We start from the raw sequence: 24,809 nt of genomic DNA on the forward strand, positions 1-24,809 counted from the left end.
TGCTGTACAGTAGAAATTAACGCAACTTTGTAAATCAGCTATACTTCAATAAATTTTTAAAAAAAGAAATACCCTAAGCATAGGAAGAAAATAAAAATACCTATAATCTCACCACCCAGAAATAACAAATATTTACATCCAGACTTTCATCTGGGTTAACATAAGTGTATATTTGTGTGTGTATGTATTGGTTTGTTAATTTTTTTAAGATTTCCTTCTTAGAGAAGATATTTAATCTTTTTAAGCTTTAGTTTTCCATACTATAAAACAGGACTTTACTGATAAACCAACAGACTTATTGTAAGGGTTAAATTTTTTTGAAATGTATGCAGTGCCCTTAGCATAATGCCTGACACATAGAATGTGCTCAGTAGATGTTAGCTAGCTTAATTAATAACCAACATTAACCTTAATATTGAAGCACCAGAAGGATTCTTATTAAAATCATAAGTAAGGATTCCCTTTCTCATTGCTACTTAGCATTGTTCTGGAATTTTTAGCTATGTCAGAAATACATGAAAAAGAAATAAGAGGTATGAATATTAGAATAGCATTATTTGCCAATGCTGACTTCCTACTTGGAATTGAGAATTCACTGAAAAACTAGAACTAATATGAAACTTAAATTAGATAGAGGTAAAATGTAGAGAATAAGTATAAAAATCAGTAGATGTCCTAGGGCTTCCCCCATGGCTCAGTGGTTTAAGAATCCGCTTGCCAGTGCTGGGGACACGGGTTTGAGCCCTGGTCGAGGAAGATCCCACATGCCGCAGAGCAGCTAAGCCCGTGAGCCACAACTACTGAGCCTGTGCTGTAGAGCCCGCGAGCCACAACTGCTGAGCCCGCATGCTACAACTATTGAAGCCCATGTGCCTAGAGCCCGTGCTCCGCAGTAAGAGAAGCCACAACAATGAGAAGCCTGTGCACCGCAGCAAAGAGTAGCCCCGCTCACTGCAACTAGAGAAAGCCTGCGCACAGCAGTGAAGACCCAATGCAGCCAAAAAGTAAATAAATTTAAAAAAAAAAAAAAAAGATGTCCTAAAACCTAACCCACTGATTATTAATGGGGATAAAAGAAGATGTTCACAATGATAAGAAATAGAAATTATATATAAAATACATAATAAGAAATATGGCCAGCCTCTATGATGAAAGATACAAAATATAATAGAGGGACATAAAAGAAGTTACATGTAATCAAAGAAACATATCTTATTCCTAGATAAAAAGATTTAGTAAAAAGATTCCTAGATAAAAAGATTTAGTATTAGGAAGACTTTCTCATAATAATTAAATTTACTGTACTTTCAATAAATCTACATGGAATAGTAAGAGAACCTAATAAAACAGATACACAGACTATCTTAAAAATAAGCATGCAAGTATACCTAGACATGTATTTTTGTTTTAAAAATAAAAGTAATGAGATAGGGCTTACCTCCTTAATAAAGTATACATAAAATAAAGCAGTACAGGAATAAATTTAGAGATGAATAGAGCAAAAGTCAGAAATAGATCCAAGTATAAATAAGTAATTAGTATATGATAAAGATATTATTTTTAAATTAGTAGAAAAAGACTACTAAATGACCCATCCAATAAATGATGTTGTGAACAGACAACTGCCTGATCATTTGGAAAAGTAACTCTAGAATCCTTCCCTCATACTTAAGACTAAAATAAGTTTTAAATAGATTAAAATGTTTTTTTAAAATTTAATTACATATTTATTAGAAGAAAGAGGTATGTTTAAATAAAACAATGGGAGAGGAGGCCTGGGAATCTGCATTTTAATTTCACCAACTAAAATTTTTGAAGTTTATAAAATTTTAACACCTAGAATTTTCTTGTAACTGTAAGAATAAGAATGTGAAGATAACTCGAGGGGGTGTGTTTATTATAAAAGAGCTCATGAGTTTATTCCTACTATGTCCAGTATCACGTATATTTCCCTATTTATAACAAAATTGCCATCATGATGTAGTACTAGACTTTAATTACAAATGTTTTCAAAATGCAGAGACTTACCTGTGGCTAAGACTCCATGCTCCCAGTTCAGGGGGCCCAGGTTTGATCCCTGGTCAGGGAACTAGATCCCACATATCGCAACTAGAAGATTGTGCATGCCGTAACTATGACCCAGTGTGGCCAAATAAATAAATATTAAAAAAAATATATACACAGCAGTGAGTTATTACTTTCTGTGATTGCGCTATCACTTGCAGTTCTGTAATATTGTGAGTCACAGGATCTTAAAGAAAAGCCTTAATGAAGTAAAGTTTTGTAAGTTTATAAGATCATTTAATGTACTATTATAAAATTACCTAAACAATAGGCTTTTCCAAAAACTTAACACTTGTTTGACAGATAAATCTGTTTATAAGGTGATAAGTGATTACAAAATGTTTTCTCTTAGACCAAAACTTATATAAACCACCATGATTTCCCATTATAATCAGTGGGAAAATTACAGTGTTTCTATTAATGGCAGAGTAAACTTTGTCGTTAATGCTGGAAATAGTGACACACATTTGTAATTGCATACTTTAGTTAACCATATATTTGGGGAGTATTACTAATAAACAGTCCCTGAAGCACCTGGTGCACAACAACCAATGTGCTGTCAGCACTCACCAGTTCCCCAGTTTGGGGCCTGTGCAGATAGCACAGGTGGGTAGTAACATTTGCAGCATATTTGGGAATATTTTTTTTTTTACATAAAATGAGGACAATTTTTTAAAGCAAAACCTATTTTGGTGCAATATCATGGGATGTGAGAGCACCTTGAGCAGAGATTTATGGCAAACATTAGAGACAAAAAGCATGATGGGAGCACCCAGTGTTACATTCTTCTGTTCATACTGTGACCAGGCTCTGACCTCATGAAAGAAAAAATGGAATTTGTAAGTACAAAACCCATATTAAGCAAAAATTTGCCAAGTGATCATTCAAACAGCAAAGGGTGAGTATGGCTACTGTGTAATTATCTGAAGGGTTTATTTGTTGCTGGCCTTTTAGTATTGATGTTTAATTACCCAAGCCTCTAAGGAATCGAAGAACTTCACCTGACTTTCTAGTTCTTTACTTCTTTTATAATAGAAATTTAATGCAGATAATACTTACAGATATAAGGGTATCACTTTAGACATATCTTCAGAAAGTACTAAAAAAGTTAGGACTTCCCTGGTGGCACAGTGGTTAAGAATCCGCCTGCCAATGCAGGGGACACAGGTTCGAGCCCTGGTCCGGGAAGATCCCACATGCCGCAGAGCAACTAAGCCCGTGCGCCACAACTACGGAGCCTGCGCTCTAGAGCCTGGAGCCACAACTACTGAAGCCCGCACGCCTAGAGCCTGTGCTCCGCAGCAAGAGAAGCCACTGCAATGAGAAGACTGTGCACCACAAGGAAGACTAGCCCCCGCTCTCCGCAACTAGAGAAAGCCCATGCGCAGCAAGGAAGACCCAACGCAGCCAAAAATAAATTTTAAAAAAAGTTAAAGCCTTGGGCTTCCCTGGTGGCGCAGTGGTTGGGAATCTGCCTGCCAGTGCAGGGGATATGGGTTCGAGCCCTGGTCTGGGAGGATCCCACATGCCGCGGAGCAACCGAGCCCGTGAGCCACAATTGCTGAGCCTGCGCGTCTGGAGCCTGTGCTCCGCAACAGGAGAGGCCGCGGTGGTGGGAGGCCCGCGCACCACAATGAAGAGTGGACCCCGCTTGCCACAACTGGAGAAAGCCCTTGCACAGAAACGAAGACCCAACACAGCCAAAAATAAATAAATTAATTAATTAATTAATTTAAAAAAAAATCAGCTATACTTCAATTTTAAAAAAAAAAAAAAAGTTAAAGCCTCTAGAAATAATGGCTAAAGTCTCGGTGTAATCTGATGGTTGTGGTTATTGGGGAAAGGCTACATCTGACCTGCCTAAATTATCTTTGATAATATTCCTGGGGGATTTTGTACCAGAGTTTTTTTGTTTGTTTGTTTTGGGGTTTATATTATTTTATTTTTTGTACCGATCAAGTGACCAGCCCACTAAAGATAAACAGTTTTAAACTCTGGTCTAATGAGTGGACGGATTCAAATTGTGCTGAGGATTTGAATTGGTAGAAGTAAAACTCTAGACCTTTTTTTAGGGTCTAGGTTATTTTGAAACCCCCAGAGGATAGGGATAGTTTCTTATCTTTTGGTTACATTTCAGGTCGTTCAAGCCCTCAGTTAGACCCTTTGAGAAAAAGCCCAACTATGGAACAAGCAGTGCAGACAGCCTCGGCCCACTTACCTGCTCCAGCACCTGTTGGGAGAAGGAGCCCTGTATCATCAACCAGGCCTTTACCATCAACCAGCCAAAAAGCAATAGAGAATCAAGAGCACAGGCGAGGTAGAACTTTAGCTATTTACTATTTCTTAATTGACTGGTCAACATCTTCCATTCAACTTACTTTCATTAAAAACATTTACTCTATGTAAATGATCCTAGAAAGTTTAAACTGAACTTGATAGAGTGTTTAGTCTTTCAAATTTGACTCAAAGTAGTGATGTTGGTGGGGATATATAGATTTTTGGTTTTGTTCTGGGTTTGTTTGTTTTTCCATTTCTAACTTTCCAGAAGTTTTTGATTATGTGTCCTAAGTTAACTGTCACTTTCTATGTGTTCTATAGCTGAAGTTCACAAGGTTTCAAGACCAGAAAATGAGCAACTCAGAAATGATAGCAAGAGACAAATAGGTAAGTTGTTACTTGGATCTGAAAGCCTTATCCTATGCTTTTCAATAGAGGGAACATTTGAAATGTATGATGCATAATTACTATAAAAAATGAATAGCAAGGGTTGGTGACTATAAAGGAATAGCACAGGGGAGTTTCACTGTGGTAACAGAACAGTTCTTTATCTTATGGTGGGGGTACTGTGGATCTGTATACGTAGCAAAATATCATAGAACTACATAAAGACATACCAAAAAATGAGAACCTCCAAAACTGTTGAAATCTGAATATGAGAGATGTAGTATAGTTAATTATATTGTGCCAGTGTCCTGGTTTTTCCCGGTTTTTGATAATGTACAGTAGATAATCAAGACGTTACTGTTGGAGGGGAAGCTGGGTGATAGGCACACAGAACCACTCTACTTTTTATTTCAATTTTTTTTTAACCTAATTATTTCAAAAGTTTTTTTTTTTTTTTTAATCATCACGTGTCTGGAATAAACCCTACTTGATGGTAGGCAGTTGTCTATTGATATATTCTTGAATGTTATCTGCAAGTAGGACTTCTATATTTATATTTACATTGTTTTATGGCTTTCTCTTTTGTACTATCTTTTGTATTTTTTTATGTTTTTGTGTCAGTTTCATGTTAGCATTATAAAATTGTTTTCTGTGCTTTTAAGAATGGAATTGGGAGTTCCCTGGTGGCCTAATGGTTAGGACTCAGTGCTTTCACTGCCACGGCCTGGGTTCAGTCCCTGATCAGGGAACTAAAATCCTGCAAGCTGCGTGGCATGGCCAAAAGAAAAAAAAGATTGGAATTATCGGGAACTATATTCAATATCCTGTAATATACCATAATGGAAAAGAATATGAAAAAGAATATATATAACTGAATCACTTTGCTGTACAACAGAAGTTAACACAGCATTGTAAATCAACTATACTTCAATAAAATAAATTTTTTAAAAAAGAATGGAATTATCTGTACATTAAAAATTGAGAAGTTTTCTCATTAAAATTAAGCTCTGGGCTCAGTTTTTTTTTTGAAGTAATTATTCAAGAACTTTAACTTTCTTTCATTATTATTGATTTAATATGATTGTATACTTTCTTTGTCTGTTTTGTAATCTATGACATTTACCCCAAATCCATCCATTTTATTAAAATTTATTAGCAGAGAATAAATTATAATTATAAACACTTCCAAATTAAAAAATAAAAGCAGTGTGTGATCTCCTTAATTACATAATAATTGGAAGATGATCTTTCACTTAATTTTAGAAAGCTAGATACAATTTTAAATGTATAAACACTTTATTTCTTCTGTACATTTTTATATGTTTATGTTTTTATTTGTTGTTGTTTTTTGATGTGGACCTTTTTTTTAAGTCTTTATTGAATTTGTCACAATATTGCTTCTGTTTTATGTCTTGGTTTTTTTGGCCGTGAGGCATGTGGAATCTTAGCTCCCCAACCAGGGATTGAACCCGAACCCCCTACATTGGAAGGCAAAGTCTTAACCACTGGACTGCCAGGGAAGCCCCTATATGTATTTTTATTTGTGCTGTGTACCATAGAATTACAGAGGTTTTGGTTTGGTTTACTATGTTTCACTTTTTTTAATTTGGAAAAAGAACCCCTCTCTTCTCAAGACAAAATTATTGCCATGCTTCCATCATTCAAAAATCATGTGAAGTTTGTTCTCGCTTTGGCAGCACATATACTAAAATTGGAACGATACAGAGAAGGTTAGCATGGCTCCTGCACAAGGATAACATGCAAATTCGTGAAGCACTGCATATTTTAATATAAAAAGAATATATGTATATGTGTGTGTGGTGTGTGTGTGTGTGTCTATCTATCTGAATCACTTTGCTGTACACCAGAAACTAATACAACATTGTAAATCAACTATACTTCAATTCAAAAAATAAATAAAATATAAATCATGTAAAGCAATAAATAAAAGTATCTCTCACTGCCCTTCAAAATTTAAGACAGAAATACTGTGCTGTACTTTCTGGGTTATGGCCAGGACATTTTCAGTAGTAGAGTTGAATATTTAAACATCCTGCTTGTCTAGATTTAAGTGTCTGGATATACTGCTGTGGGTTTTTGTGGTTTGTTTTCTCAAACTTAGACAATTTGCCAAATTTTGATGAAGAGTGAGCACAAACCTGTCTATTACTCTGTAGTCACTTCTGATCTTTGTCAGTATGTGTTAAACATTTCACATAATTATAATCATTGAATTCATAGTGCTTTGTGCTCTATATTTTTCTGTTAACTGACATCAAATACTATCCCATATTAATTTTTTTTCTTCTTAACTGTTCCTCTTGTGTTGGATATTTGGGTTCTCAAGTTTTCACTATAATTTATGCTACTTTGGTATTGCTTTATCATACCTCATAAATCTTGTTATTGTATTAAATTGTAGAGAAAAAATAGATACAGGAAGACTTGAAAAATATGGAGCCATTTAGAGGGAGACAGTAAAGTTGAAGCAAGAAGTGGTTGGAGTGGTTGAGACCATGTACTTTTCTTTTTTAAAAAAATATAAATTAATTAATTTATTTATTTTTGGCTGCGTTGGGTCTTCGTTGCTGCACGCGGGCTTTCTCTAGTTGTGGTGAGCGGGGGCTGCTCTTCATTGCGGTTCATGGGCTTCTCATTGCAGTGGCTTCTCTTGTTGTGGAGCACAGGCTCTAGGCGTGCGGGCTTCAGTAGTTGTGGCTCGCGGACTCTAGACACAGGCTCAGTAGTTGTGGCGCACGGGCTTGGTTGCTCCACGGCATGTGGGATCTTCCCGGACCAGGGATCGCACCCGTGTCCCCTGCACTGGCAGGCGGATTCTTAACCACTGCACCACCAGGGAAGTCCGAGACCATGTACTTCTTGTCTTTTGTGTTATCTTGCAGTTTGTGCTGATAAATGTTCATCTATTTTTCTCACTATAAATCTTGATTTCTATGATCCTTTCCATAAAAGTCTTCCTAAATTATGAGAACCCAATATATATTTGACATTTTGTAGGTATTAGGGATATAAGCAGAACAAAGTAATTTAGTACAGAAGTCTCCCAAATTGTTTGGCTGTATACTGTATCAGCAGCATGTATGAGCGTAAACCCCATAGATATAAATTTCATGTGTGCCATTTACAAATTTCATGTTTATAAATTTTATATGTGCTCTTCTCAGTCTTATGTATTAAATGTTTGTGAAACTTCATCTCTTTTTTATATTAAAAAATACAAATATAGTCATGTGTATAGAGACTTGTAAGCATTTCTCTTGTTGACCATAAAGACCACAATAATAGCTTCTGCTCTAAACCAGCTTGTTCTTTCTTTATTAACATAGTTCCAGGTGCTCCTTCTGCTCCAAGGAGAGGGCGTGGGGGTCATCGAGGTGGCAGGGGAAGATTTGGTATTCGACGAGATGGTCCAATGAAATTTGAGAAAGACTTTGACTTTGAAAGTGCAAATGCACAATTTAACAAGGAGGAAATTGACAGAGAGTTTCATAATAAACTTAAATTGAAAGGTGAGTTTTTATTTTTCTATTCAAAAAATACTCTTATTTGACTTGTGAATTATGGATGTTTAGTACAAGTCTTGACTTTTATGGTATGTGCTTGTTTTTCATTAGAAGATAAACTTGAGAAACAGGAGAAGCCTGTAAATGGTGAAGATAAAGGAGACTCAGGAGTTGATACCCAAAACAGTGAAGGAAATGCAGATGAAGAAGATCCACTTGGACCTAACTGCTATTATGACAAAACTAAATCTTTCTTTGATAATATTTCTTGTGATGACAATAGGTACAATCTTTTAAGCTGCTCTTATGCTCTTAGGAGGTTGAAGTGTGAAATGATTTCTTATAAATTCACAAAGTTTAATGAATATTTAAAAATATCTAGGGACTGCCCTGGCAGTCCAGTGGTTAAAAATCCACACTTCCAATGCAGGGGGCACGGGTTCAATCCCTGGTCGGGGAACCAAGATCCCATATGCTGCATGGTGTGGCCAAAAAAAAAAAAAATCTAATGACTACAATTGTTTAATGTTTTATTTTGCTAAAATAAAATAATTTATACTAAAATTTTAAATGATATTACTCTTTGAGAAAAATAAATAATCATATACTTTTGTTTGGGGATGCATTCACATTTGAAAATTAGTAATTAAAAATAGAGGCATTCATCTAACATCTAAACACCTTTTACTTTACCCCTCTACAACGTAGTTCAGATGAAGTTTGCTGATACAGTAACACTCTGCTATATTGCAGTAAATGTGGATCCAGAAAACTGGTTAATTAAAGGATCCAACATAACAACCTAGGAGTTCCAGGGTTTCTGCTGCCTGATCCTAATTGTCCTCCTGGCTGTAGTTTGGTGCCACCTTGTGGCAGTTTTCTACTTCACTTTAAACGTGGACGGGGATGCTTCTGAATCTTCTGATTGGGCTGTGGGCCAGCAGCAGCAATTCAGACGCTTCAGACGTCAGGTTCAGAGGTTGGGCCAGGAGCATACTAGGAACTCAGGGATCTATCCTCCATCTCCTCACATCCTGAGACAGGGTTTCCTTTCCTGGCTTTGCCCTTTCTTCCTTTGGGGCTGATTGGAGGGTAGAGTCAATTGCCAATCCCATTTATTGGGGCTGTTGTCAGTTTCTTTGTATTATCAATTTGTATTATCAACTGCATTTGCAAGAAGCTTAATACCAGTCATATTTTCACATGAATTATAGGAACATATTGCCATGGACAGCTTGTGATGACTTAGATAAGGTGCTTATTTTTATTTGATTGTTAGGAATTACTTAGCCTTAATTTGGGAATCAGTGCTGCATAGTTTTGCTGGAAAATGTTCTTTAAAATTTGATACACTAAAGATTATTTGTTCTCATAATAGAGAACGGAGACCAACCTGGGCTGAAGAAAGAAGATTAAATGCAGAAACATTTGGAATCCCACTTCGTCCAAACCGTGGCCGTGGAGGGTACAGAGGCAGGGGAGGTCTTGGTTTCCGTGGTGGCCGAGGACGTGGTAGTGGCCGAGGTGGTAACTTTGCCACTCCTCGAGGATTTCGTGGTGGATTCAGAGGAGGTCGTGGGGGCAGGGAGTTTGCAGATTTCGAATATAGGGTAAGTATTATTACGTGCTTTGGGGTTGGCTTGCAGCTGTATGAAATTCAAAATGTTTTAAACTTTTACCTATTTGAGCTGAATATTTTTAGGGCATTTGTATAACTTCCATTTGACTTTTCAGTGGAGGATGTACCTGATTAGGATATTTATATAATTTTAAGGAGCAGTAACTTATTGGTTAATGAATCTAATTCTTTTTTAACTATTTTCTTTTCAGTTAGAAGAAGTAAAGAGATAGAAATGTGATATTCTTTTTTATCTTTCTGTTATAGAACCATGGTTTCAGATTTCATGGACTGGTAAAATTTCTTCCAAAAACCTATTAAGAGACTGACTTAGAATTAATTTCTTTTCCTTAAAAAAATTTTGTTGTTGTTGCTGGAGGCACAGGGGATCACTAAAAGATATTATACAGTGCAAAAAAGAGCCATATTGTATCACCTTTATTTCATATTACAAAGTATGCTTCAATACCAAGAGAATCTAGGAAGAACATATTTAAAGGGGTCTTTAAGTCAGTGTTACTATCCTAGTCATCAATTTTAGGGATAGTGGAGAGGAAGGTATATAATCAAAGAAACGATCAAAATCCCATCATAAAGAAGTCTACTAGGAATTACATAGGGCAGCTAGAGACAAAAAGACCGGGACTTCCCTGGTGGCGCAGTGATTAAGAATCCACTTGCCGGCACAGGGGACATGGGTTCGAGCCCTGGTCCGGGAAGATCCCACATGCTGCGGAGCAACTAAGCCCGTGTGCCACAACTACTGAGCCTGTGTGCCACACCTGCTGAAGCCCGTGAGCCACAACTACTAAGCCTGCACGCCACAACTACTGAAGCCCACACACCCTAGAGCCCTGCTCTGCAGCAAGAGAAGCCACCGCAATGAGAAGCCCGCGCACCGCAACAGAGTAGACCCCGCTCGCTGCAACTAGAGAAAGCCCGCGCACAGCAACAAAGACCCAAAGCAGCCAACAATAAATTTTTTTAAAAAATTATTAAAAAAATGAAAAGGAAAAGCAACAAAAAGACCTACTAGCAGGAATTTCATTATTCAATATTTAAAACTGGTCATTGTTGAGATCCTTCTTGAAGGGTCATTGTTAGTGGCTTTTGGATCTGTTCTGTTAATTTTGATGCCTTTGATATTGTGTCATCACAGCCAAGGCTGCTGAAAATTAGCCTCAAGTCGTTAGCTCAGGATATCCAGCCATGGTAGATGCAGCCTGATGTAGCTTCAGCACTTCTAACTTGCAAAATGGCCATTCCAGCTAGGGGACTGTGTCTTAGGAACTACAGAACTCCTCTTCCTTGCCACTGTTACTCCTCTTGAGGTTGCCAGTGACCTTTGCTTACAGAATTCAGTAGCCTTTTCACAAATATTTGCCCTTAACTACTCTGCAATATTTGACATTGATAACTGCCCACCCAACTTGGAGTCTTTCTTCCTGCTTTTTGTTTTTTTAACACTTTTGTTATTTTTCTCTTTATAAAAATAACATATGTTCCTCAACACAGCCTATAAGGTGCTTCATGATCTGCCTGTTTCTCAAGATGAGAGGTCTAGTACTTGCTCTAGATCTTGCTGCCAGTGGGACTGCCCTTTTCTTCATTCATTCTGCTACAGATATGTGGGTCTTCTTGCTCTTGTTTAGTGCCAAGCTTATTCCTATCTCACGACCTTTTTACCCATTCCTTCTGCCTGCAATGTTCAGTTTGCTCCATTGTGTTCATGTTTGTACTCTAGCATAGGCTTGAGCTCTCCCTCTCTCCTCTCCTGCAGCAGTTTCCCTCTCCCGTTTCTGAGCTTGTCTATTCATAGCTTCTAATCGGTTTTTCAACTTGGACCTTGTATGCTTTCACTTATATTTTTCTATATTTACTTGCTTTGTGTCCTGTGATCAACTTAACCTTCCTCAGAATGTCCTCATCATCTTCTCACTTTCCCATCATCTCAGTTTGGTGTTCTTTTTGTCTCCCAGGCTGTGGAGGTATCCATGATCGTGGGCCATTTCCACATCACCACGTTCATTCCTTTGAGGCGTTTCTGCCAACTACCATAATAACCCACTGATTGGTCTTTAGACCTTCAGTTTCTCTTTACCTCACTTCAGGCATATCAGCTACCTGTTGAAGAACCTATGGCAACTCCTGTTGAAGACCACATTGAGTCAGCTTGGTTTGAGAAAAAGTACGTTTAAATTAGACCTTGATCCTGATGAGAATTTTAGTAATTTTTGCTAGTATGACCTCAGTTGAGTTGTTAAACCTTTCTGGCCCTCAGTTTTGCACAGTTTTATTTCAGATACACCTTTTAAAGACCATTAAAGTCTCAGAGTTGGAAAGCATCTGAGAGTTGTGACCTCCTGGCCAAACCAAAAACCTCTTCTGTTGGTGTCCTTTATGAAGGCTGGGAACTTATTACTCTTTCTAAGAGCATCCATCCCACCCCAAGGGTGCTCTAATTATTAGGATTTCACAGACACACACAGAATTTGAACAAAAATCTTTTTCCCTCTATCTTCTAAACTTATTAGTTTAACTCTACGCTTGTCTATACACAGAATATATATACTCTTCTTCATGATGATTTTTCATATATTTGAAAAAATTAGCTGTCATGTTGTCTAAGACTGGACCATTAATTCCCTTTATCTGAGCAGTCATCAGTAAACCTTTGAATAACCACTGTGTGCATAGAATATGCACTTATTTAATGCAAACCTTCGTTTTGAGGCCGTGTCTCACTGTTCAGCCATTTTGAGCCTTTAGTTAAAACTCCTATCATATATATTGTAGAATTAGAATGCATTGTAGAGGTTGTCTGCATGAGGCTTTATCCACACTAGTGTATCCCTGACAGATAGTTCAACCTCTGCTTGGGTGTTTCAAGGAGTGATAGATTCACTAGACCTCAGGCTGATGGCTAGAAGGTTCTAATGTGACATTGCACTGCCTGCTCGTTTTACTCTGAAAGGGTCCCACTGGATATATCCAGCCTCATTTATTATTACCCTTTAACCTATCTGATTCAAGCAGTTGACTCATGGTCATTTCTTTATACACACTGCTTGATTCCAACTCTGACTTCATTCATTGACCAAATATATTGAATTCTTCGTATATGCCAAGCTCTATGCTGGACATTGGTGGTAACAAAACACATGCAGTCCCAGCCTTCTTGAAATTTATAATCCAGTGGGAAGACAGACATAGCTGAAAGACAGGGGCTTCGTTTCAATCTTGCCGAAGGTTTGCTCTATCCTTAGAAACTTCTCTTCCTTCCTCCACTGATTTCTTCCTTTTCTGACTTCCTGTGGTATCTGCTTTCATCACCACACATTTTACATATACTTATATTCCCTATTTCATGTGTTTTGTTTTGTTCTGCATCGCCAACTAGATGGGAGCCTCTTGGCATTAGTGAATATGTATTTTACTTTTCTTTCCACCAGAACACCTATCTCAGCATGGAGCCATAGTGGGCTTGAAGTAAGTACTTAGCATGTTGATTAGGAATAAGTTACTTCAGTGAGGCTGAAGGTCCATCAGTGTGGCTAGCCATTGATTGTCCATTCCAAAGTTGAATGATCCTTCTGTCTGCCACTAGATGCCGGACCTTCTCAGCAGCCTGTTCCTTCTAAATCATAGCATCTGGCGCCTTTAAAGGTGGAAGTAGTGATGGACCACTATTACATAAAGGAAATTTACCTTCAAAGATTATACTTGCTTCTGAAGCATCTAATACTTCTTCTCAGAGATGAAGTACAGTGGCATTTGCAGCAGCCTTCATGTAATGGGTTAGCTTTGTTCTTTATGCTCCACTGACATGAACATTATAAGCAGATCTGGTTGTTTAATGAAAACATGGGTAAAGATAGGATCATATATTTTTTTTTAGAACTCCTTAGAAATATCAGTCAAACTAGAACTTCTCTCCCACCCTACTCCAATAGATAGTTAGGAAACCAAGGACCCAGAGGAGTTAACTCTCTTGATCTAGGTATAAGCTTAGCCAAAATTTACTCTTTGGCTTCTGAGTTTTCCTTAAGGATAATGTTAGAAACATAAACTTGTGGTGAGTTTGGTCCTATGGTGCTTTTTCTTTTCTTTCTTTTTTGGGGGCTGGGAGATCAGGCTGGGGATAATGAGAGAGTGGCCCACTCCTATTTTATACGCTGCTTCTAAGGAGGTTAAGCCGCCATGGTGGGTGAGACAGGTTGCCTTTCATTTGAGTCTGTGTTTCTTCAGAGAGGGTTCAGAGATGACAAGGTATCTGAAATGACTCAGCATGGTACTGTCTCTCTCCCTTTCCCCTTTTATTTTCTCCTTTCCTTCCTGCTACTTCTCTATCTCCTTCTCCCTTTTCCCTCCCTCTTTCCCTTTCTTTCTCGCTTTCTTTTTTTACCTTTCAGAAAATCACAGCTTTTGAACCCTAAAAGGTCTGGATTGATCATACAGCTTTCTGAAAGGTTAAAAAAAACAAAAACAAAAACAGGGCATGTGAAGGTTGGTATTGGTGGGGGACAGACATCAGGATCATCTTCAGCTTATTTCTTTCTGCGTCAACTTATACCATGCCATTTGTATTCTAATTTAATAACATTGTACAAATGGTTTGGTGTTGTATACGCAGATAAAATTAAGTTTTTAACATAGGCAGTGTGTATATCTAACAGGCAGGGTGAGAATCAGCAGTAAAAATCAGGTACGTGGTAGCAACTAGTCCTGAGGAAAAAAGAAGCCCTTGGCTCTGTGTATAGTCATTTGGTTTAGGATTAATCTCACTGGAAAGCTAGAGGCTCCTTGAGATTTTTATGCTTTCTCCCTGGTTGCCTTTAAAAACATTTCCCAGGCAGCACTCTGATTTTCAGAACTTATTTCAGATTTAAATGTTGTCCTTTTGAAATGAATTTCCAAATCATTGCTTTCTCCTGACATGAAACTGGAGAAGAGAAATGTTATTTTACCGCCTGGATATTTTATTGCTTAGTAAAGATATCAAAGAGTTGGGAATTTTATTTATCTTCTTCCAAAATATGTTGTCAGTTGTATTTGATGAGTTTGACTACTATGTTGAAGGCTTAATTTTTTTTTTTAATTATTAGAACAGCACCAAAGGTAGTAGGGTGTGCCTGTATCTTAGCAGGGGGCCTTCTTGCTAGGACAAGCCCACAGCACCACTGCTTTAACCTCTACTAACTGGAAGGTACAGTTAACAAATAATGAGCTACTGCTGGGTGTGTAAGTTATAAAAAGTGTTTCCTGGAAATCAGTGAAACGAATTTATACATGAAAGTAAGAGGAGGATATATTTAAAGGTTATGAAAAATATACTTAAAGCAAATTTAAAAGAAATACTTATTAATTAACCCCAATAGTTTGAAACATGAGCTAATTTTTTTTTTCCTTTTTAGAAAGACAACAAAGTTGCTGCATAGTCTGCAAACAAGTCTTTGAAAATAGATGGATTTTTAGCTCTTCGTGGTCCTGAGAATTGGTTTCAGTCTTTGAGAAGAATGAAAAAGTGAATTTGCTGTATATTTGTCACCAGCACTGGGTTTTTGTTTGTTTGTTTGTTTGTTTGTTTTTCTGCTTAATTTCAAAGATACAATACAGTTAATTTTGGGGGTGGGAGGGAAGGCTCATCTTAATAAATGAGCATTAAATATATTTGGAATAGCAGAAGGTTAAGTAATTTCTTATGTATAGTTAAACTAAAGCAGTACTCCAGTGGAACTTATAAGTATTTTTTCATCACTGAAAGGATTTTTCTTATCACTAAATTGTATTTGGCAATTATTGTGAGTTGCCTGCAGATAGGGCCGTGATACTGTTTTGAGCCACAGAAGGAAGGGTCTGTGTGTTATGTGTCTGTGTGTCTGTCTATATCTTTCTTTTTCTTTCTTTCTTTCTTTCTTTTTTTGGAAATCCTGTAATAACCCTTCTGAGGTAGCTTACTTCGTCAATTAGGGTGCTGGATGGTAGAGAATTTTGTCAGTCAACTATGTACACACAGTAAATACTGTTTCTTAGGCAAAGGTAACTTTTTTATATAGTTGTAAAATTCCATTATATTCCATTGCCAAAGAAACATTAAGAACTTTGTATAGCTGTATAAAAAGCAACTAATTTTTTAAAGAATAAACATTTTAAAGTCAGCAAACATACTGTGTCCTTGCAGAAGTTGATGTGCTGAGGAGCAGAGGTATGGGTGGGTCTTTTTTTCATAGCTTTTCAGGCTTAAGATTGTTGATTTTGATTTTTTTTTTAAATGTTTGGAACGTAAATGAAGATTTGATACATTCTTTCATTATCTAAAAAGGGTAAATTACTTATGCTCATTGTAAGAACTTTATTTTGTAGCAAATGGCATATCACAGGATTTATCCACATAATAGATATTTTCAGTATACAAATGTAAATAATCATAGATAAGAATGTACTTAGCTGTATTTTCAAATAAGTAACCCCCCCTTTTTTAAGACAATAAAACTAGGTGTCAATTAACCTGTTCTTCCTGATATGCCTGGAATTTTGTTGTGATACCTTGACTCTTTCCATTATATTTCAAGAGGATTCAGAGTGTTAGAAATTATTTTGGCAACCTATAAGATATCATAACACTGGTCCTTAGGCCTGTGACCCACAAATGACTCAGTATAGAGTTCATTGCTAAAATTATTAGTAAATCTTTTTGATATTTTAAGCTATAGTGGAAAAAAAAATCTGGCCACTTTGTGTTTTTATGAAGGCCGTGGAATAAAGGGATCCAAAGTTTAAATACTTTTATCTATTTTGATTTTTGTTAACTTTCTCCTTAAAATATTCAGTAGTGATAAAGATACGGAAAACTGCACTGTAGGAGAATTGGAGTATATAAAGGTGGTTGAGATTTTTTATTTTAATTTTAATTTTATATCTTTTGTGTAGCTCTACAAGAAAATGTTTTGTAATTTGGTTTCATTATTAAGGTCCAGTACTTGGCAACCATAGTTTAGATAATATTGTTTAATACTGTTTGCTTGCATTTTAACAACAAAATCTTTTGGAGGACCCACAAATCATGGCATTGAACACATTTCTGAGGCATTCTGAACATCAAAGCAAGTGCTGTGGCAATGCCTGTGTAGACTATTTGAGATGTCCTGGGCTGGTTTGAAAAAAAAAAAAACTGTAAATACCAGTTCTACATGCTCTGAAAGTATGAATTCATGCATTTTCCAAGCCCTCTGGGTCATTGACTAGGGCATTTGGTACCCCAGTAATAACCGGCAGCATGACATACCTGCAGTGCACCTTACAATATTAAAAAGGTTTTCATTCTAAGACAGAATAAAACTGTTCAATAAAAAATGTTCGTCAAAGTTCTTTCTCTTTAAACACTAATATTTTCTTACAGTAGAAAGAAGTATAGTGAAGGGCATCTTTAACATGTAAGAATGGAATTACGGTCATGTTTATATTCCCTAAAATAGCTAAATTAATTTGTTTTCCTAGGATTTATACAGTGTTGTGTTTAAAGCTGGAAGCCCTTTCTCCCCCTCCTAGAGTACAGACAGCTCCTGAGTTACAATCCATGACGTGAGGAGACTAAGCCAACCAGGCACAGGCCAAGCTGGAAACCTTAGGCTAGAATGCACCCTCTGTGGGCAAGCAGGTGCAAAAGGCGAAAAAGGGAAGGGCTGATTCCGCTGAAACTTGTCTTTGGATAGACCATTTCTCCTTCCAAAAGCACGACTTAATGTGAGGGGTAGGGAGAGTGGTCAGGAATGTTAATTCAGCTCAATGGATCTTAATCAGGGGTGAACTGACGTCCGGGGAGCATTTAGGAATGAGAAAGCAGGTGTCTTGGTTATCACAATGACTCGGGACCACCACTGGCATTTAAGAGGAAGGGCCAGGATGGTAAATGTTCGGTGCTATGCCAGACGGTGCTATAATTGACTATCCAGCCCAAAGTGCAGCAGTGACCCTTCCACTTTGAGAAATACTGACTGAAGTCCCTCTACATGGAAAGACAATGAGTGGGGAATTAATTCTTCCCCCAAAATTTTTAATAAAACTTTACTAAAGAACCTTTACATGGTATATAAAAGGAAAAGGACTTTACTTGCAGGAGTACTGTCAACATTTTGGAAACTCATTATCACATAGGAATTACCATTTCATCCTGTTCTCTGTCAGTAGTTCATAAATCTCATACCAGAATCACCTGAGGAGCATTTTTTTAAAGTACAAATTCCCATGCCCCGCACTTGGAGAGTCTGATTCTGAAGTTCTGCAGTGAAACCTGGGCATCTGCCTAAGTCCCACAGGTAGTTCTGATCAGCCAGGTTTAGAAAGCCAATTTTAAAACATCACAGCTGACTCATCTAATCTAGCCCCCCTCCTTGTAAGGGCCTTGGTGATGTTTCCATGTAGAACTATTTTATCATTTCTCTGTCCTTCCAAATTCAGTATATCTAAGTTGTGACTCCAGCATGAAGAGTGGGAAAGAACTAAATGGAACAGGGGAGCATTTCTGCAGGACAGAATCTAAGGGGAAACAGGAAAATTGAGACTTGTTTCCTCTAGGGTTAGGCTGCTTTGAGTACCGAGGCTCCGTTCCTAGCATATAGGAAATGAGTGTGTGTTGGTTGTTTCTGTGTCTCAATTTTACATGGCTTTTGTCCCTGTCTCCATGGGTTGTATGCCTGAAAGAAAGGCTACTCTTTCTGCACAGCCCTGTGGTAATAGCTCACATCTAATCATGTCTGGATTCATTGTTACAGGATCCCCCTGCCCTATTAATTCAGAGACTATAAGCTGGTTTAAGTAGTGACAGTGGGGAGAGTGTCACAGAATAAAGTAATGAAGGTGAGTGAGCTCTTAGAAGAGCTCAGATGTCAACCAGTTTGCTTAGTTTACCTACTTTGTGATTTTAAAAGATGACAGGGCTTCCCTGGTGGCGCAGTGGTTGAGAATCTGCCTGCCAATGCAGGGGACATGGGTTCGAGCCCTGGTCTGGGAAGATCCCACATGCTGCGGAGCAACTAGGCCCGTGCGCCACAACTACTGAGCCTGCACGTCTGGAGCCTGTGCTCCGCAACAAGAGAGGCCGCGATAGTGAGAGGCCCGCGCACCGCGATGAAGAGTGGCCCCCACTTGCCACAACTAGAGAAAGCCCTCGCACAGAAACGAAGACCCAACACAGCCAAAAAAATAAAAATTAATTAATTTTTTTTAAATAAGGGGCTTCCTTGCTGGCGCAGTGGTTGAGAATCTGCCTGCCAATGCAGGGGACACGGGGTCGGGCCCTGGTCTGGAAAGATCCCACATGCCACGGAGCAACTAAGCCCGTGAGCCACAACTACTGAGCCTGCGCGTCTGGAGCCTGTGCTCCGCAACAAGAGAGGCCGCGATAGTGAGAGGCCTGCGCACCGCAATGAAGAGTGACCCCCGCTTGCCGCAGCTAGAGGAAGCCCTCGCACAGAAACGAAGACCCAACACAGACAAAAAATAAATAATTAATTAATTAAAAACTTTAAAAAAAATGACAAGTATGAGTACAATCGGAATCAAGGAAGTAAAGTAGCACCGTTAATCTCTGAATCTGGGTGTGCTTAATGGGGATTTGCTCAGAGCAGGCTGCCTTAGCTTCTCCCAATATAGAGACACTGGGACAACTTCTTGGCATAGGAGCTAGTCAGGTGAGGGAAGTAAGGGAGAGTGTAGCTTTGAGCAGCAGAGACTTGGAGGCCAGCAGCAGCCAGCCAGTCAGCTAGTGTGTACACTGGGAAGCTAAAGATGCAGGTCCCAGGCCCTGCTCTTGTGGGGGTCAAACCAGCCTCCTGAGGAGGAGTGACGCAGAAGTTTTTATCCTGTTCTTCAAAGCCAGGGTTAGTAAAAGCGAGCTTGTGGTTTTTGAGACAGTTTGAAATCTGGCTCCAAGAGCACATGATGAGACTATGAATCTAATGTGGTTTCTGTTCTCAGTGATGGTGCCAAGCTGTGCCCGTTACATGGGTGTTCTTTAAATTCCAGTTCGGTTCGTATTTTAACAGACTTGGCTGACTGATAAAAATGTTTTCAGGTTTAGCTCATAAACATATCAGAATCAACCTGAATCTGATTCTAGTTCATAATGTTGATTTTTAGGGAAATGCTTTAAAATACACTGGTGTCTGTATTGTGGTTTATAAAGAAACAAAGCAGCTCTGTGAGGCCAAAGCACATTTCAGTTTAATAATAAGGCTTTCACAGAGTGACTCATAGTTTAGGTGCACAGAAACAACTGAGACCGGCCAGCAAGGAGCTCATGGCCCAGAGAGTCTTGCCTTTGCCTCTAAACTTGAAGAGCAGCCTGGGAGTGGAAGAGCGGAGAGCCAAGAATGCCAATTTGAGGAAGTGTGAGAAGCCTGGGCCAAGGCGAGGCTGTAATGAATTCCAGTGAATGGCTTACAGTCATCCCAGCACAGAGAACAGGAACATGTTTACTAGATGTCTGGAGTGTGCTTCTGCTATCCTGGTACTCACTTAATCCTTATAATCCTCGGGTGCTGGCCTCACACAGGATTGTTGATGAGAATGCAAATCCCAACATTGCAGTTCAGGATTTTGCTTGTGCTGAAATTGTTTTGTAAATTTCTTTTAATGGGTTTGTTGGGTGACAGTTATCCCTTACTCCACTCCCCAGTGTTTAATAGCATTTCTTTTGTCCCAGAATGGGTTTTGGAGCTTTGCAGATTTCAGTTTACAAAGGAATGAGGTATACTTTCATTTTTGTAGAAGTAATACACTGTAAAAAGGATATGAGCAGTATGGAAGATGGTTTTTAAAAATAGATAAAAGAAGAAAGAAAATCCACCATCCCACCATTCAGGGCTAACCATTGGTAACACTATTTGGCTATATATTCAACCTGGCATTGTTCTGTACAGGCATGTGCTTTTCAGCAAAAATAGATTCATAGTATACGTACTATTGTGAAACTTGCTTTTTTCACTTCGTGTATTGAGTAGCACTATTTTGTTTTAAAGTATGATTATGCACACAGAAAAGCACACATATCATGATTACCTATGTAAACAGTACCCAGAAGCCCCCTTAAAACTCCCTTCCAGTAGCCCCCACCCCCTCAAGGGTAACCACTATCCTGACTTCTAACAGCTTAGATTGCTTTTGCTTGTGTTTGTTCTTTACATAAATGGAATTATACAGCATATACGCTTTTGTGCTTAGCTTCTTTGCTCAACATTGTGTTTGTGAGATCCATCCGTATTCTTGCATTTGGCTGTGGACCGTTCGTTTTCGTTGCAGTGTAATATTCCATTGTGTTAACAGACCACGATTTATCCATTCTGCTGTTGATACCACATTTGGGTCATTTCTAGCTTTTGGCTGTTAAAATAATGCTGACACAGTTTTTTCCTCCACAAGAGAAGCTGAAGTTAGAGTGGGTAAGAGGAACACTGACTTATACCTCTTAAGGACTTGGAATATTGTGAAAGATGGTAGTACCCAGCTATGGTGCTGCTCCCCACTAGTGTGCGACAGCAAGGAATTTGTAACTAAGAAAAAAGTACTAGCAAACTCTGATGTGCTATAGATGTAGACACAGGTGTGTATGTTAGAGCAGATGCAGGGTTAATCCTCCTCTGTGGGCCCAGCCTTTTCCCTAAGGATGCTGCTCCATCTACCACCCTTCCCAGTGGCAGCACTGGAGTATTGCTTGCCCTACAAACCTATGTTCAGGATGTAGACTTGGTGTCCTTGCTCCCTCCCTTTCTGGTAAAACCCCTACTTAACTCCGTTCAGGCTTATGTGATCCTCTCGCTCTCCTGGTTACCTGATTACTCCCATCTTCTTAAAAAATTATTCCTTCCTTTCTCTTCCTCTATACCTCCATCCTTCCATCTGACTTCATCTGTGTGGCTTACCCATCTGTGTTGGGAGTCCCCAAGATAATCATGCTCATGGCTATGATTCTTACAGCAAAAAGATGCAAAGCAAAATTGAGCTAAGGAAAGGGTGTATGGGCAAAGTCTGGAGTAAACCAGGCTCAGACTTTCAGAGGGGACTTTGAAAGTGGTGTCACAGAGGATGTACTTCATTCCCCCAGCAAAGAATTGTTCCAATATGTGTGGAATGTTGTCTACCAGGGAAGCTCATCAGCAACTGAGGGCCCAGGGATTTTTCTTTTTTTTTAAATTTTATTTATTTATTTATTTATTTATTTATGGCTGTGTTGGGTCTCCGTTTCTGTGCGAGGGCTTTCTCTAGTTGCGGCGAGCGGGGGCCACTCTTCATCGCGGTGCGCGGGCCTCTCACTGTCGCGGCCTCTCCTGTTGCGGAGCACAGGCTCCAGACACGCAGGCTCAGTAGTTGTGGCTCACGGGCCCAGTTGCTCCGTGGCATGTGGGATCTTCCCAGACCAGGGCTCGAACCCGTGTCCCCTGCATTGGCAGGCAGACTCTCAACCACTGCGCCACCAGGGAAGCCCGGGCCCAGGGTTTTGATCGGGGTCTGGTTATTTAGGCATCTTCTGCGTGGCACATACTAAAATCCCAGACTCCCAGAAGTAAAGCACAAATACACTACGTTGACTGTACAGTTTAGGCACAGTGAGCCACTCTTACCAGTTCTGGGAATGATGGAAACCCTCCTCAAATCCTAGTTTACAGATGTCAGCCAAGGGCCAAACTTGTAAGCAGTCTTTATAAAGGACAGGAGTCAGGCCTGCTGTGTTAACTTTACTGGACCCATCCTACACCCTGGCCCCTGTTCCTTTCCCTCTGACCTTTTCTTCTCACCTCCTTCCGCCCAAACCTGTAGACACACCTGGACCTTGTCCATCAACCTCAACTGCATCATCTCTGAATCATGGATTTAGACACCCTACACTTTGATCTCCCAACTGGCTTGCTCAAGAAATAATAAATAAGTACATACACACATAGAGTGACCTAACCACTCCTTTGCTCAGTAACTGCTTTTAGCTTGGTGCAGATCTCCAGGTCAGGAATCTTTCTACTTTGGATTCGTTAGCTTCCATCTTTCTTCTACTTTCCCTACCACCATCTCCAACCAGCCTAGACTCCTTGAACTATCATTATCTTACAAATAACCTTAAACTCCCTTGCTCCTCTTTTGAGCTTTTTGTGCTCTTGCCTAGAGAAACTTCAACCCTGAAAGCATCCAACCATCCACATGGTCAGTATTCACTCAGAGGGTTGTATCCTGCAGAAGAGAATCACAATTGAATACATTAGTACCACTCTAAATCTGATTACTGCTCTCTCTGGCCCTCAATGTTGCCAGCAAAACTTAGTACTTTTCTGTAATCACCTTTCTGTAGTCAGCAAATGGCCCTGCTATCCATTTCAAAGAGAACTAGAAGACATTGGATGGAAACTGCCTCAGGCAATTACCACACTCTCTAACATATGCATCCAGCCTTTTCCTGGCTGTCCTTTAAAAACAGAGAAAAGACCAAGTATCAAAAAACTGCTTGTGCTCTGGCTCCCTAACTCCCACCATTCCCATTACTGAATTACCTCTTTGTGTCTTCAACTTCTTCCTTGATAAAGGATCCTTTCCATTCGCATTTAATTAAAATGCTAGCATATTATATAGCATATTAATGTGTTAGTATTCATATATTTATATATACAGACGTAACTTGGAGATATTGCGGGTTTAGATCCAGACCCCAGTAAAGCAAATATCACAATAAAGTGAGTCACACGAATTTTTTTCTTTCCTAGTATATATAAAGTTAGATTTACACTGTACGTTTGTCTATTAAATGTGCAATAATAGCATTATGCCTAAGAAACAATGTATGTACCTTTTTTAAAAAATTTATTTATTTATTTATTTATTTTTGGCTGTGTTGGGTCTTCGTTTCTGTGCGAGGGCTTTCTCTAGTTGTGGCGAGTGGGGGCCACTCTTCATCGCGGTGCGCGGGCCTCTCACTATCGCGGCCTCTCTTGTTGCGGGAGCACAAGCTCCAGACGTGCAGGCTCAGCAGTTGTGGCTCACTGGCCTAGTTGCTCCGCGGCATGTGGGATCTTCCCAGACCAGGGCTCAAACCTGTGTCCCCTGCATTAGCAGGCAGATTCCCAACCACTGCGCCACCAGGGAAGCCCTGTACCTTTATTTTAAAATAATGCTGTTGGGAAAATGGTGCCGATAGACTTGCTTGATGCAGGGTTGCCACAGAACTTCCCATTTGTAAAAGCAATATCTGCAAAGCACAATAAAATGAAGTATGCCTATAATTGTAACTGCAGCATTTATTATGTTACAGACTTCTTTTTTAAGAAAATTATCCTTGAACCCTACATCCTACCAGTTCCTCCTTAGCTCTTGAACTATCTAGATGCCTGATCTCCCTTTCACTTCTTTTTTTTTTTTTTTTTTAAAGGATTTTCTTATTTATTTATTTATTTATTTTTGGCTGTGTTGGGTCTTCGGTTCGTGCGAGGGCTTTCTCCAGTTGCGGCAAGCGGGGGCCACTCTTCATCGCGGTGCGGGGACCGCTCTTCATCGCGGTGCGCGGGCCTTTCTCTATCGCGGCCCCTCCCGTCGCGGGGCACAGGCTCCAGACGCGCAGGCTCAGCAATTGTGGCTCACGGGCCCAGCTGCTCCGTGGCATGTGGGATCTTCCCAGACCAGGGCTCGAACCCGTGTCCCCTGCATTAGCAGGCAGATTCTCAACCACTGCGCCACCAGGGAAGCCCCTCCCTTTCACTTCTTAACCCACTTGTTCTACTTCATACACCGCTAAAACAGTTCTTGGTAAGGTCACTGATGATCTCCAGTGAGCCTTTCAAAGTTTTCCTCTCTTACTTGTTTTACAGAAGCATTCCATACAGTCTACCTCCTCCTGGCTGCGATACTTATCTGCTTTTCCTCCCACCATCTCTAGCTACTGCTCCTCGGTCTGCCTAATTCTG

The 24,809-nt window shown here is 39.3% G+C and overlaps 1 protein-coding gene and 1 non-coding gene across 6 annotated transcripts in view; both read left to right on the plus strand.

The window, feature by feature from the left end:
- Nucleotides 1-16,377, plus strand: part of LSM14A (LSM14A mRNA processing body assembly factor) — a 54,329-nt gene extending 37,952 nt beyond the window's left edge. Inside the window, exons 5-12 of one of the 5 annotated variants that reach the window (XM_007165076.2) lie at nucleotides 4,202-4,381; nucleotides 4,663-4,728; nucleotides 8,076-8,258; nucleotides 8,364-8,535; nucleotides 9,631-9,862; nucleotides 11,982-12,058; nucleotides 13,323-13,359; nucleotides 15,285-16,377. In XM_007165076.2, the coding sequence (XP_007165138.1) occupies nucleotides 4,202-4,381; nucleotides 4,663-4,728; nucleotides 8,076-8,258; nucleotides 8,364-8,535; nucleotides 9,631-9,862; nucleotides 11,982-12,058; nucleotides 13,323-13,359; nucleotides 15,285-15,308 (971 nt within the window). In that variant the 3' untranslated portion in view covers nucleotides 15,309-16,377. The remainder of the gene's footprint in view (nucleotides 1-4,201; nucleotides 4,382-4,662; nucleotides 4,729-8,075; nucleotides 8,259-8,363; nucleotides 8,536-9,630; nucleotides 9,863-11,981; nucleotides 12,059-13,322; nucleotides 13,360-15,284) is intronic. The other 4 variants (XM_007165079.2, XM_007165077.2, XM_007165078.2 and 1 more) reach the window with 4 other exon arrangements.
- On the plus strand, nucleotides 6,410-6,516 carry LOC114237128 (U6 spliceosomal RNA). Its single transcript, XR_003622896.1, has one exon. It is a non-coding gene; the product is annotated as a U6 spliceosomal RNA (small nuclear RNA).
- Nucleotides 16,378-24,809: the final 8,432 nt, after the last annotated feature.

Source organism: Balaenoptera acutorostrata, chromosome 19 (assembly GCF_949987535.1).
Source record: "Balaenoptera acutorostrata chromosome 19, mBalAcu1.1, whole genome shotgun sequence".
Lineage (NCBI taxonomy): Eukaryota > Metazoa > Chordata > Mammalia > Artiodactyla > Balaenopteridae > Balaenoptera > Balaenoptera acutorostrata.